Source organism: Bombina bombina, chromosome 5, assembly GCF_027579735.1.
Source record: "Bombina bombina isolate aBomBom1 chromosome 5, aBomBom1.pri, whole genome shotgun sequence".
NCBI lineage: Eukaryota > Metazoa > Chordata > Amphibia > Anura > Bombinatoridae > Bombina > Bombina bombina.
Window position 1 is genome coordinate 95,182,748 of NC_069503.1, and position 14,350 is coordinate 95,197,097.

Sequence of the window (14,350 nt, forward strand, 5' to 3'; positions counted from 1 at the left end):
ACTCCGGTTCTAGGAAAGGTCAGAAGGCCTCTGCCATTTCTTTGGCATCTTGGTTGAAATCTTTAATTCATCATGCTTATGTTGAGTCGGGTAAAACTCCGCCTCAAAGGATTACAGCTCATTCTACTAGGTCAGTTTCTACTTCCTGGGCGTTTAGGAATGAAGCTTCGGTTGATCAGATTTGCAAAGCCACAACTTGGTCTTCTTTGCATACTTTTACTAAATTCTACCATTTTGATGTGTTTTCTTCTTCTGAAGCAGTTTTTGGTAGAAAAGTACTTCAGGCAGCTGTTTCAGTTTGATTCTTCTGCTTATAATTTCAGTTTTTTTCATTATAAGATTTAAACTTTATTTTGGGTGTGGATTATTTTCAGCGGAATTGGCTGTCTTTATTTTATCCCTCCCTCTCTAGTGACTCTTGCGTGGAAGATCCACATCTTGGGTAGTCATTATCCCATACGTCACTAGCTCATGGACTCTTGCTAATTACATGAAAGAAAACATAATTTATGTAAGAACTTACCTGATAAATTCATTTCTTTCATATTAGCAAGAGTCCATGAGGCCCACCCTTTTTGTGGTGGTTATGATTTTTTGTATAAAGCACAATTATTCCAATTCCTTATTTTTTATGCTTTCGCACTTTTGTCTTATCACCCCACTTCTTGGCTATGCGTTAAACTGATTTGTGGGTGTGGTGAGGGGTGTATTTATAGGCATTTTGAGGTTTTGGAAACTTTGTCCCTCCTGGTAGGAATGTATATCCCATACGTCACTAGCTCATGGACTCTTGCTAATATGAAAGAAATGAATTTATCAGGTAAGTTCTTACATAAATTATGTTTTTTCACTAATAGGGAAAGCTTTGCCCATGTTCTTTGGATATAGACTCTATGATTAATTCTCACTCACAGGGTCTACATACATTGCACACACAGGACACATACAGATAGCATACAGTAGTACTCAGCCACTGTATGCTATCTGCAATTGCACTTTATGGCTGAGTACTACTGTATGCTGTCTGCATATGCACTGTGTAGCCAAGTACTGCTGTATGCTGTCTGCATGTGCATTGTGTGGTTGAGTACTGCTGTATGCTGTCTGCATGTGAACTGTATGGCTGAGTACTACTGCATGCTGTCTGCATGTGCACTGTATGAGTACTACTGTATGTTGTCTGCATGTGCTCTCTGCCAATACAGTACACATGCCAACAGCATACAGTAGTACTCAGCCATACAGTGCCCATGCAGCGAGAATACAGTAGTAGTAGCAATTTAGTGCACATGCAGGTAGCATACAGTAGTACTCAGCCATACAGTGCACATGCAGACTGCATACCATGGCAAAAAGTGAAGCCATTTTAGCTACATTTTTTTCATAGTTGTATATGGCTAGAAACTAGCATGAATCCATTTTATCTATATACTCCATATTTGCTAATTTGCTGTATTTTTATAGTTATATGTTTAACTATTCAGTTGCCATTGCCAATGCCATTTTCCCCTATTATGTTTAGCATAGAGGCCTAATAGTTTGCACTTTGTGTTGTTTTGGCTGATATATACTTAGGTAGGGGTAGCTACTCCTTATATTTTTCATACAAGTCAGCTTTTAATTGATGCATGATGTATTCCACTTTTATATGTTATTGTTGTAACTCTGGAATGTATAAGAGCAACAATGCTGTAGTTCAATTTCACATATCTGATCTGTCATGGTTTTCACATTTTTCAGGGCCAGTCTGCTGTACCCACATTCCCTTTAAATGTCTCTGAAGCAAATATCCCATTTTATATCAACAGTGTTGATCTAAAATAGTATATTTACTTCAGAGAAGTTTAAAGGGAATGTGTGTTTGTTTTTGTGAGACAACTCAGAGCTGGGTCCCAACCTGTTTATACTTAGGGGAAAAAGGCATTTTGTTAGCAGTCCAGTTTATTATACTGCTAATATCTGAGCACTGGATTTAATTTTGATTGACTCACATCATCCCAGTGTAGGAGATGTAACTAGTATACAGGCTCATATGTGAAACTCCTAAAATACCAGCTGTTTAAGAAGCTGGACCTTTTATTAAAAAACCTTTAATTTAGGTATGTGTATATATTTTATCTTATATGTATTGTCTATGCCTTCGTAATAAAACCGTAATAAAAATTAATTATTTAAAGTATAGAGTGTCATTTTTTTATTTCATTTAATATTTATATTATTATATAATATTTAAGTGCTGCCCAGTTGTCAGGTTGTGTAAAACAGTTTTTTGCTCAGAGCAGTAGCAGGTCTTCACAGCTGTAACAAAAATTAGAGGGAACATTGAATGTAGGGGACTGACTAAATCAGAACAGTTTATATGTTCTCATTATAAAATAATTATGTAATTAATAACATTACTTCCATTGTGTTTCTTATTGATAGGTGAATTCACAAACTGCAAGAATCTTAGTCATGATGCTTCTTTACATCTTCAAAATCAAAGAAGCCAAGTGGGAAACGTATGTTCTGAATGTGGGAAATATTTTCTTGAGAAATCACATCTTTCTAAACCTCAGAAAATTCATACAGGAGAAAAGCCATTTTCCTGTTCTATATGTGCGAAATGTTTTAACTATAACGCAAATCGTATTGCTCATCAGAGAATTCACACAGGAGAGAAAGCATTTTCATGTTCTGACTGTGGGAAATGTTTTTCTAAGAAATCACATTTTATTGTTCATCAGAGAATTCACACAGGAGAGAAAGCATTTTCATGCTCTGACTGTGGGAAATGTTTTACTCAGAAATCAAATCTTACTGCACATCAGAAAATTCATACAGGAGAGAAAGCATTTTCATGTTCTGACTGTGGGCAATGTTTTACTTGGAAACCATCTCTTATTGTACATCAGAAAATTCATACAGGAGAGAAAGCATTTTCATGTTCTTACTGTGGGAAATGTTTTACGATGAAATCAACTCTTACTGCACATCAGAAAATTCATACAGGAGAGAAAGCATTTTCATGTTCTGACTGTGGGAAATGTTTTACTATGAAATCAACTCTTACTACACATCAGAAAATTCATACAGGAGAGAAAGCATTTTCATGTTCTGACTGTGGGAAATGTTTTACTATGAAATCAAATCTTATTACACATCAGAAAATTCATACAGGAGAGAAAGCATTTTCATGTTCTGACTGTGGGAAATGTTTTATTCAGAAATCAAAGCTTATTGTACATCAGAAAATTCATACAGGAGAGAAAGCATTTTCATGTTCTGACTGTGGGAAATGTTTTATTCAGAAATCAAAGCTTATTTCACATCAGAAAATTCATACAGGAGAGAAAGCATTTTCATGTTCTGACTGTGGGAAATGTTTTACTATGAAACCAACTCTTACTAGGCATCAGAAAACTCATTCAAAGAAATCAGTTTAACCTCCTGGTACAGAGGGTGACATGTAGTTGTCACTCACACAATATCAAGTGCTGATGATGACTGCATGTGACCCCTTGATGTGCACAGTTTTGCACTTGTTTAAGGCCCCTTTTGCACCTCAAGCATTTATGAGGTGAGCCCAGGGTGGATTTGATTTAATTCATGATTTAGGAGAGAAGAAAACAGAGGCGCCCAATGGCCTAATACCATATACACAGAGTTAATACAGGTAAGCAAAGTGGATACTCACAAACGGATAGCACCTGAGGGTGCAAACAGGGCAGACTGGAACATCACAGGATATGAGCAGCCAGCTATTCAAAGGGGAATCCTCACTTGTAGATTTCAAGGTATTCCTATATGTTAAAAATATTTCTCTTGTAAAGGTGTATCCAGTCCATGGGTTCATCCATTACTTGTGGGATATTCTCCTTCCCAACAGGAAGCTGCAAGAGGACATCCACAGCAGAGCTGTCTATATAGCTCCTCCCCTAACTGCCACCCCCAGTCATTCTCTTGCAGCTCTCAACAAGAAAGGAAGTATCAAGAGATATGTGGTGACTTAGTGTAGTTTTACCTTCAATCAAAAGTTTGTTATTTTTAAACGGTACCGGCGTTGTACTGTTTTACTCTCAGGCAGAAATTGGAAGAAGAATCTGCCTGGAGATTGATTATCTTAGCGGTTTGTAACTAAGGTCCATTGCTGTTCTCACACATAACTGAAGAGTATGGAAAGAAAACTTCAGTTGGGGGGACGGTTTGCAGATCACTTGCTTTGAGGTATGTTCAGTATATTTTTTTCTAGAGAGATGATAAGGTCTAGAAAATGCTGACAGTGCCTGGTATATTTGAGGTAAGCCTGATACAGTGATTTAACAATAACTGGGGTCATGCTTACAAGAGAAGGGTAATATTCATGTTAACTTTCATATTACTTAGTGTAAAAACGTTTGCATAACTTACAGAAAAAAAGTTTTTTCTCTGAGGGTGATAAATCTTTATTTGGGGCCTAGTTTTCCACATGGCTGTTAGATTACTCCTAGGAGTACTTTTTTAAGGCCCTCTGACTTTGAGTGCATGGTGGGAGGGGCCTATTTTCACGCACTTTATGCGCAGTTGATATACAGACTGAGACATCCAGCTTCCCTTAAGGAGTCCTCTGGCATCTAGGACCACTATACAGGGGTTTTTTTCCTGCAGAAATCATGTTTAAGGGCAGGTAGGAGCCACAGCAGAGCTGTGGCAGTGTGTGTGTGACTGTTTTTTATCGGTTTTACTGTTTTTCTAATCCGCTTTGGAGCCTAAGGGGTTAATCATCCATTTGCAAGTGGGTGCAATGCTGCTTTAGTCTCTTATACACACTGTAAACAATTTGTAGAGTTTAATACTTTTTAACACTGTTTTGCAGTTTATGTGTTAGTTTTTTTCTCTTAAAGGTACAGTACCGTTTTTGTTTAATTGCTTTTTCACATTTATTAAATTGTTTTCCAAGCTTGCTGGTCTCATTACTAGTCTGTTAAACATGTCTGACATAGAGGAAACTCCTTGTTCATTATGTTTAGAAGCCATTGTGGAACCCCCTCTTAGAATGTGTACCAAATGCACTGACCTTTCTATAAGTTATAAAGACCATATTATGGCTTTTAAAGATTTATCACCAGAGGTTTCTCAGACTGACAAAAGGGAGATTATGCCATCTAGCTCTCCCCATGTGTCAGAACCTATAACTCCCGCTCAAGTGACGCCAAGAACATCTGGCGCGTCCAATGCGTTTACTTTACAAGACATGGCGGCAGTTATGAATCATACCCTCACAGAGGTATTGTCCAAACTGCCAGGGTTACAAGGAAAGCGAGACAGCTCTGGGGCTAGAACAAATACAGAGCTTTCTGACGCTTTAGTTGCTATGTCTAATATACCCTCACAATGTACAGAAGCCGAAGCAGGAGAGCTTCTATCTGTGGGTGACATTTCTGATTCAGGGAAGGCGTTACTTCAGTCTGAATCTGAAATGACAGCATTTAAATTTAAGCTTGAACACCTCCGCGTGTTGCTCAGGGAGGTTTTAGCGACTCTGGATGACTGTGACACCATTGTAGTCCCAGAGAAATTGTGTAAAATGGACAAATACTTTGCAGTTCCTGTTTATACTGATGTTTTTCCAATTCCTAAGAGGTTTTCAGAAATTATTATGAAGGAATGGGATAGACCATGTGTACCGTTCTCTCCCCCTCCTGCTTTTAAAAAGATGTTTCCCATAGATACCACTACATGGGACTCGTGGCAGATGGTCCCTAAGGTGGAGGGAGCAGTCTCTACCCTAGCTAAGCGTACTACTATCCCTGTCGAGGACAGTTGTGCTTTCCTAGATCCAATGGATAAAAAATTAGAGGGTTTCCTTAAGAAAATCTTTATACAACAAGGATTTATTCTCCAGCCTCTTGCATGCATTGCCCCAGTCACTGCTGCAGCGGCTTTCTGGTTTGAGTCTCTTGAATAGGCTCTACAGGTGGAGACCCCGTTGGATGATATCCTAGACAGGCTTAAAACTCTTAAGTTAGCCAATTCATTTATTTCTGATGCCGTTTTTCATTTAACAAAGCTAACGGCTAAGAATTCAGGTTTTGCCATTCAGGCACGTAGGGCGCTATGGCTTAAATCCTGGTCAGCTGACGTTACTTCAAAGTCTAAGCTTCTTAACATCCCCTTCAAAGGGCAGACCCTATTCTGGACTGGATTGAAGGAGATCATTTCTGATATTACTGGAGGAAAAGGCCACGCCCTTCCCCAGGATAGGTCCAACAAATTAAGGACCAAACAGACTAATTTTCATTCCTTTCGAAACTTCAAGAGTGGCGCAGCTTCAACTTCCTCTGCTGCAAAACAAAAAGGAGATTTTGCCCAGTCCAAGCCAGTCTGGAGACCTAACCAGGCTTGGAACAAGGGAAAGCAGGCCAAAAAACCTGCTACTGCCTCTAAGACAGCATGAAGGAATAGCTCCCGATCCGGGACCGGATCTAGTTGGGGGCAGACTTTCTCTCTTCGCCCAGGCTTGGGCAAGAGACATCCAGGATCCCTGGGCTCTGGAGATTGTTTCCCAGGGATATCTTCTGGATTTCAAAGCCTCATCTCCAAAGGGGAGATTTCATCTCTCACAATTATCTGCAAACCAGATAAAGAGAGAGGCATTCTTTTGTTGCGTTCAAGACCTTCTGGTTATGGGAGTGATCCACCCAGTTCCAAGGGAGGAACAGGGGCAGAGATTCTATTCAAATCTAGTGGACAGATATGATACTGCTGGAGGAACTATCAAATTTACTCCAGTGGATGGTGTAGATTAGTTGCTATCAAAAAGGCAGAAAAAACACTCAATAAAGGTGGTTTACCTCTGTAATGACCACCTATAAACTAAGATTAGTTTAAAGGAATTAGAGCTGAATGTATTTTGGAGTGCGCCTGAGATAGCTAAAATAGATTATCTCAGTCTTAATTTGCCTGGAGTTTTATTTAATTGTATATTTTATATTTTCTTTCTTTGGTGTAAATTAAAATATGAAGTATAATAAATCAAACTATAATTGATAATAAAAGACAAATATCTGGGACGTGCATAGCACAAGGCGAGACAGAGACTGTAAGGCACCGGAGGCAACATGGCTCAACAGAAGAACCTTGAAGGCTATGTGGGGTTTGCCAATCTCCCAAACCAGGTGTACAGGAAATCTGTGAAGAGGGGATTTGAATATACACTAATGGTAGTCGGTGAGTCTGGTCTGGGGAAGTCAACACTCATCAATTCACTATTCTTAACGGATTTATATGCTCCGGATTATCCTGGTCCCTCACACCGAATTAAAAAAACTGTTCAGGTTGAACAGTCAAAAGTTTTAATCAAAGAGGGAGGAGTACAGTTACTTCTAACAATAGTAGACACACCAGGATTTGGCGACGCGGTGGATAATAGCAACTGTTGGCAGCCAGTCATTGATTACATTGACAGTAAATTTGAAGATTATTTAAATGCAGAATCTCGTGTGAACAGACGTCAGATGCCAGACAACCGCGTGCAGTGCTGCCTATACTTCATTGCTCCATCAGGGCACGGATTGAAGCCATTGGACATAGAGTTCATGAAACGTTTGCATGAAAAAGTCAACATCATTCCACTCATTGCCAAAGCTGACACCCTCACACCAGAAGAATGCCAGCAATTTAAAAAACATAATGAAAGAAATCCAGGAGCACAAAATCAAGATCTACGAGTTTCCAGAAACAGATGACGAAGAAGAAAATAAACTGGTGAAAAAAATAAAGGACCGTTTACCTCTTGCTGTGGTGGGTAGTAACACGACTATAGAAGTCAATGGCAAGAGAGTAAGAGGAAGACAGTATCCCTGGGGAGTGGCAGAAGTTGAAAACAGTGAGCACTGTGATTTTACTATTCTGCGAAACATGTTGATAAGAACCCATATGCAGGATCTTAAGGATGTCACCAATAACGTACATTATGAGAATTACAGGGGCAGAAAATTGGCAGCAGTGACTTATAATGGTGTTGATAACAATAAAAACAAAGGTCAGCTAACGAAATTTGACACAGTTGAAGGCATGAGCCCTCTGGCTCAGATGGAAGAGGAGAGAAGGGAACACGTGGCCAAAATGAAGAAAATGGAGATGGAAATGGAACAAGTTTTTGAAATGAAGGTCAAAGAAAAAGTTCAGAAACTAAAGGACTCCGAGGCTGAGCTTCAGCGACGCCATGAACAAATGAAAAAGAACTTGGAAGCTCAGCACAAGGAACTCGAAGAGAAACGACGTCAGTTTGAGGAAGAAAAGTTAAACTGGGAAGCTCAACAACGCATACTGGAACAGCAGAATTCTTCCAGGACTTTGGAGAAAAACAAGAAGAAAGGGAAGATATTTTAAAATTATTCCTGGACCACCATATTCTCTATCAGTTGCCAACTTGCCAGCCCAGACATCAGTGTTTGTTGGAACCATTCAGCCACTTTTGAAACCAGTCACATCTATAAATGTTGGATTTATTCGGCATGACCTTTTTTATTATTATTCTTGATGGAGATTAAGATGCCTTGAATTGTTTAAGGTTTGCATTCTTGGAGAACTATTTGCTGCAAGCAATTGCTCCCTTTCCTTCCTTAACTCTCTTTTTAACTGATGTCTAAATTTTAAAAAGCAAGAAAAAAAAAAAAAAAGCATTTTACTGTTGTATAACCTTGGTCTGGGGGCTGGTTGCAAGATATTCCACAGTACAAGGACTTTGGCTTACAATGAAGATAAAAAAACCGCCATATTTTGTTGCATCTTCTAACTTGCGCACATGTAATACAGACTTTCATACATACGGTTTATTGTAATTTACATTTTTCCCTAATTTTGACACTTCCTTTGTTTAAAATTACACATGGGAATATAGGCTTACAGTGCACAGAAGGCTTTTTTTCCCCCAAGAACCTCCCTCTCGTGTTTGGGAATTTAAGTATATACTATTTCCATTTAGTAACTTCTTTAGCCAGAAGAATCTAATTATTGCTTCCTTTTGTAATAACATTTACTTTAAATATTTTCTTTCCAAGTATTGGCCCTACTGAATTAAAATATAGCTTATTTACAGTACGAATCGGTAAAAAAAAACAACCTTTTTTTGCATCTTTTACATACTTGCCTAAGTTTTGTGGTAAAGCAGCAGGAATGATGCATTTATAGGTCATTTCTAGGTGAAAATTAACAACCAGTCTGTTCCTACTTTATTGTGCAGTCTGTTTTATGTTTTACTAGAAATGGAAATAATGTCCTCATAATAAGAGGAACGTCACAATTTTGCATTTAGCTGTATTCATATACTGCATTTCTGTATTTTTTTTGTTTGTATTGTACAAAGTCACATAATAAACAATGTTGTGATGTAAAAAAAAAAAAAAAAAAAAAAAAAAAAGACAAATATCTGATTAATTAATTAAATAATTACATTTATTCAGTTAAATTTCATTCAATCACTCAAAGCATAAAAATTCATGTCAATAACTTAAAACCTAAAAACAATACTTATATATTAGCATAGATAATAGTATGTAACCATGTGTTGCTTCTGTTCCGTATCCGGTACACAACTGTATGATTAATTTATGAACGAGTATACTAGCGCTCTAATTAGCTTCAAAATTTTGCAGCTTATTTTAAAACACAGATACAACTCTTTAAGTGAACAATTTATGTCCTGTATCTTGGGGAAATCTGATTTAAATATTGAGGGATGTGATTCGTATATAAAAGTAGAAGTAATTTTTCATAAACGTATGTATTCACATTAAAAAACAGCTTATACGGTATGTATATTAGTCCCTTTTTTCTGTGTATTATTTGCCCGGGGCTTTAAAAAAGAGGAAAGGTACCTTTTGAAGTATGAAGAAAGTGTTTTTTGACTATACCGGTATAGATTTGTGTTGAATTCCTTTCTTGGTATCCGTATGCCGAATCCTGTTCTTCTTTTATCCTTTGTTGAAGAGAAACCCACCAGGGGGTTTTTGAGATGTGCTTTGCGGGCAAAGTGTTAGAGGATAGTGTCCGTTGATTCGCCTTTGTTTTTGTGACCGTTGTTGTTCAAACCCACCAGGGGGCAACTTCAGGTGTCACAGTAGGCTCCGAATCTTGATTGCTGTTATACTGTTGGTCTCACCTTGTTGTATGGAGTAATAAGCAATTCTTTATCCCGATGTTTGCTGAACAAAGAACATCTGGGATTCACGCTGGCATAATCCTTTTAGACTGGGTTGTATCAATATATCAAAGTGCTGGTTTTACACAGTCTTGGTTGTTGCAACAGTAGTTGCTAGTTCAAAATAGTGGAGCAGAATGCTGGACGCGTTTCGGCTGTCACCTGCAGCCTTTTTCATACATAATGTTCCAGTATGATTTGGCGGTCTTATTTAAACCTCTTGGCCGCTTTCTCATTGGTTGTTTAAATAACAGATGTTGGATACAATTATTCCTATAGAAGCATATGAGTTTATTTTCAAATGGGTTTTCGTATGTTATCGCTTTGTTTTGTAACAGTAATCATATGAATTCTATTTAGAGTTTAATGCTAAAATTGGTTGTTTATTTCTTGGTTACATTTGATTTCATAATTTAAATTCAAGCACATCGTTACATTTATACAATGTCTTATAAATCAGAGATGTGATGTCCTTGAAAATAACTTTCTATGTAATACCCGTATTAATAATTGATATTTGTCTATTAATTGATTAGTTTTGCCAATATAGAATATATAATTAAATTAAAAGATTATATACATACAAAAATAAATGTATATATAAATAATAGATATATATATAAAAATTAATGGAGATTTAAGATATGTGCAATTAGTAAAATAGTAGATATTCGTTTTGGACCAATGATAATATTCATTGTCTAAATTTAGAAACCCATTTTATTATACTTCATGATCCAAAGTAGAAAAAAGACATATTTAAGTATGTTATATTTTGATACTGTGTTCTTTTGGAAGGATAACAAAAAATCGTTAATGACAGATATAGATATCTGATATCTTAACCATATAAAAATATATTTTATTGTGTATTAATATTTTAAAAAGGAAAAAGTGGAAAAAATGCATATTTGAGTATGTTACAGTTTGATACTGTGTTCTTTTGGATAGATAACAAAAAATAGTTAATGACAGATATAAATATCTGATATCTTGACCATATAAAGATATATTTTATTGTGTATTAATATTTTAGAAAAGGTGTAATACTGAATTCAATATTTAATCCTTTAGGGGTTTTTGTTTCTAATTCGTAGATGCATTTATATTCTAATTTTAGTAATTCATTTTCCACATCTCCCCCTCTCCAGTCTGGGTTTAATTTATCTATTGCAACATATTTGAATTTCTTTAAGTTGCAGTTATTGCATTTTAAAAAAACGGGGAGGTTTTTGCGGGAAACAATATATAGGAGAATCAACCAGACCTGTTAGAGAGAGAGTAAGGGAACATATACTCTCCATAGAGAACGCAGAAGAAGATAGAAATAAAGACCTCCCCGTTCCACAACATTTTTTAAAATGCAATAACTGCAACTTAAAGAAATTCAAATATGTTGCAATAGATAAATTAAACCCAGACTGGAGAGGGGGAGACGTGGAAAATGAATTACTAATATTAGAATATAAATGGATCTACGAATTAGAAACAAAAACCCCTAAAGGATTAAATATTGAATTCAGTATTACACCTTTTCTAAAATATTAATACACAATAAAATATATCTTTATATGGTCAAGATATCAGATATTTATATCTGTCATTAACTATTTTTTGTTATCTATCCAAAAGAACACAGTGTCAAACTGTAACATACTCAAATATGCATTTTTTCCACTTTTTCCTTTTTTAAAATATTAATACACAATAAAATATATTTCTCTAGTAAGGTGTATCCAGTCCACGGATCATCCATTACTTACGGGATATTCTCACTCCCAACAGGAAGTTGCAAGAGGACCCACAGCAAAGCTGTTATATAGCTCCTCCCCTCACTACCATACCCAGTCATTCTCTTGCAACTCTCAACACGCATGGAGGTAGTAAGAGGAGAGTGGTGAAAAATAGTTAGTTTATTAACTTCAATCAAAAGTTTGTTATTTTAAATTGTACCGGAGTTGTGCTATTTCTTCTGTTATGTGTGATCAGTCCACGGGTCATCATTACTTCTGGGATATAACTCCTCCCCAACAGGAAATGCAAGAGGATTCACCCAGCAGAGCTGCATATAGCTCCTCCCCTCTACGTCAGTCCCAGTCATTCTCTTGCACCCAACGACTAGATAGGATGTGTGAGAGGACTATGGTGATTATACTTAGTTTTTATGACTTCAATCAAAAGTTTGTTATTTTATAATAGCACCGGAGCGTGTTATTACTTCTCTGGCAGACTTTGAGGAAGAATCTACCAGAGTTTTTACTATGATTTTAACCGGAGTAGTTAAGATCATATTGCTGTTCTCGGCCATCTGAGGGAGGTAAAAGCTTCAGATCAGGGGACAGGGGCAGATGAATCTGCATTGAGGTATGTAGCAGTTTTTATTTTCTGAATGGAATTGATGAGAAAATCCTGCTATACCGTTATAATGACATGTATGTATACACTTCAGTATTCTGGGAATGGTACTTCACCGGAACTACTCTGTTAAAGGTCACTAATCTTTTTAATAAGTATTATATCATGTTAAACGTTTTTGCTGGAATGTAGAATCGTTTACATTGCTGAGGTACTGAGTAAATAAATGTTTGGGCTTTATTTTCCACTTGGCAGTAGTTTGCTTTGAATTGTGACAGTTTCGTTTCTCTTCACTGCTGTGTGTGAGAGGGAGGGGCCGTTTTTGGCGCTCTTTGCTACGCATCAACAATTTCCAGTCAGCTATTATTATTTTTCCTGCATGATCCGGTTCATCTCTGACAGATCTCAGGGGTCTTCAAACTTCTTGAAGGGAGGTACATTCTCTCAGCAGAGCTGTGAGAATTTTTTATATTGACTGTGGATAAAGACGTTACTCAATAATTTTTATGTCAAATTTAGTTATGTTATCTTACTAATGGGAACAAAACCTTTGCTAAAAGTTGTATTGTTTTAAAGTTGATGCTATAACTGTTTCTCAGTTCATTATCTCAACTGTCATTTAATCGTTTAAGTACCTCTTTGAGGCACAGTACGTTTTTGCTAAAAAAGATTATAACCAGGTTGCAAGTTATTGCTAGTGTGTTAAACATGTCTGACTCAGAGGAAGATATCTGTGTCATTTGTTCCAATGCCAAGGTGGAGCCCAATAGAAATTTATGTACTAACTGTATTGATGCTACTTTAAATAAAAGTCAATCTGTACAATGTGAACAAATTTCACCAATCTGCGAGGGGAGAGTTATGCCGACTAACTCGCCTCACGCGGCAGTACCTGCATCTCCCGCCCGGGAGGTGCGTGATATTATGGCGCCTAGTACATCTGGGCGGCCATTACAGATAACATTACAAGATATGGCTACTGTTATGACTGAAGTTTTGTCTAAATTACCAGAACTAAGAGGCAAGCGTGATCACTCTGGGGTGAGAACAGAGTGCGCTGACAATACTAGGGCCATGTCTGATACTGCGTCACAGCTTGCAGAGCATGAGGACGGAGAGCTTCATTCTGTGGGTGACGGTTCTGATCCAAACAGATTGGATTCAGATATTTCAAATTTTAAATTTAAATTGGAGAACCTCCGTGTATTACTAGGGGAGGTCTTAGCAGCTCTCAATGATTGTAACACCGTTGCAATACCAGAGAAACTATGTAGGTTGGATAAATACTTTGCGGTACCGGCGAGTACTGACGTTTTTCCTATACCTAAGAGATTAACTGAAATTGTTACTAAGGAGTGGGATAGACCCGGTGTGCCGTTCTCACCCCCTCCAATATTTAGAAAGATGTTTCCAATAGACGCCACCACTCGGGACTTATGGCAAACGGTCCCTAAGGTGGAGGGAGCAGTTTCTACTCTAGCTAAGCGTACCACTATCCCGGTGGAGGATAGCTGTGCTTTTTCAGATCCAATGGATAAAAAATTAGAGGGTTACCTTAAGAAAATGTTTGTTCAACAAGGTTTTATTTTGCAACCCCTTGCATGTATCGCGCCGATTACGGCTGCGGCAGCATTTTGGATTGAGTCTCTGGAAGAGAACCTTAGTTCATCTACGCTAGACGACATTATGGACAGGCTTAGAGTCCTTAAACTAGCTAATTCATTCATTTCGGAGGCCGTAGTACATTTAACCAAACTTACGGCTAAGAACTCAGGATTCGCCATACAGGCACGTAGGGCACTGTGGCTAAAATCCTGGTCAGCTGATGTTACT

At 37.4% G+C, this 14,350-nt stretch overlaps 2 protein-coding genes across 2 annotated transcripts in view; both read left to right on the forward strand.

Moving 5' to 3' along the window:
- LOC128661351 (zinc finger protein 585A) overlaps positions 1-14,350 on the forward strand; it is a 1,234,370-nt gene that overhangs the window by 821,605 nt on the left and 398,415 nt on the right. The gene's annotated exons all lie outside the window — the stretch shown is intronic.
- Positions 6,983-9,388, forward strand: LOC128659963 (septin-7-like). The gene is given in 2 exon segments (XM_053713555.1): positions 6,983-7,645; positions 7,647-9,388. Coding segments are annotated over 2 exon segments (1,272 nt in total). The 5' UTR covers positions 6,983-7,079; the 3' UTR covers positions 8,353-9,388.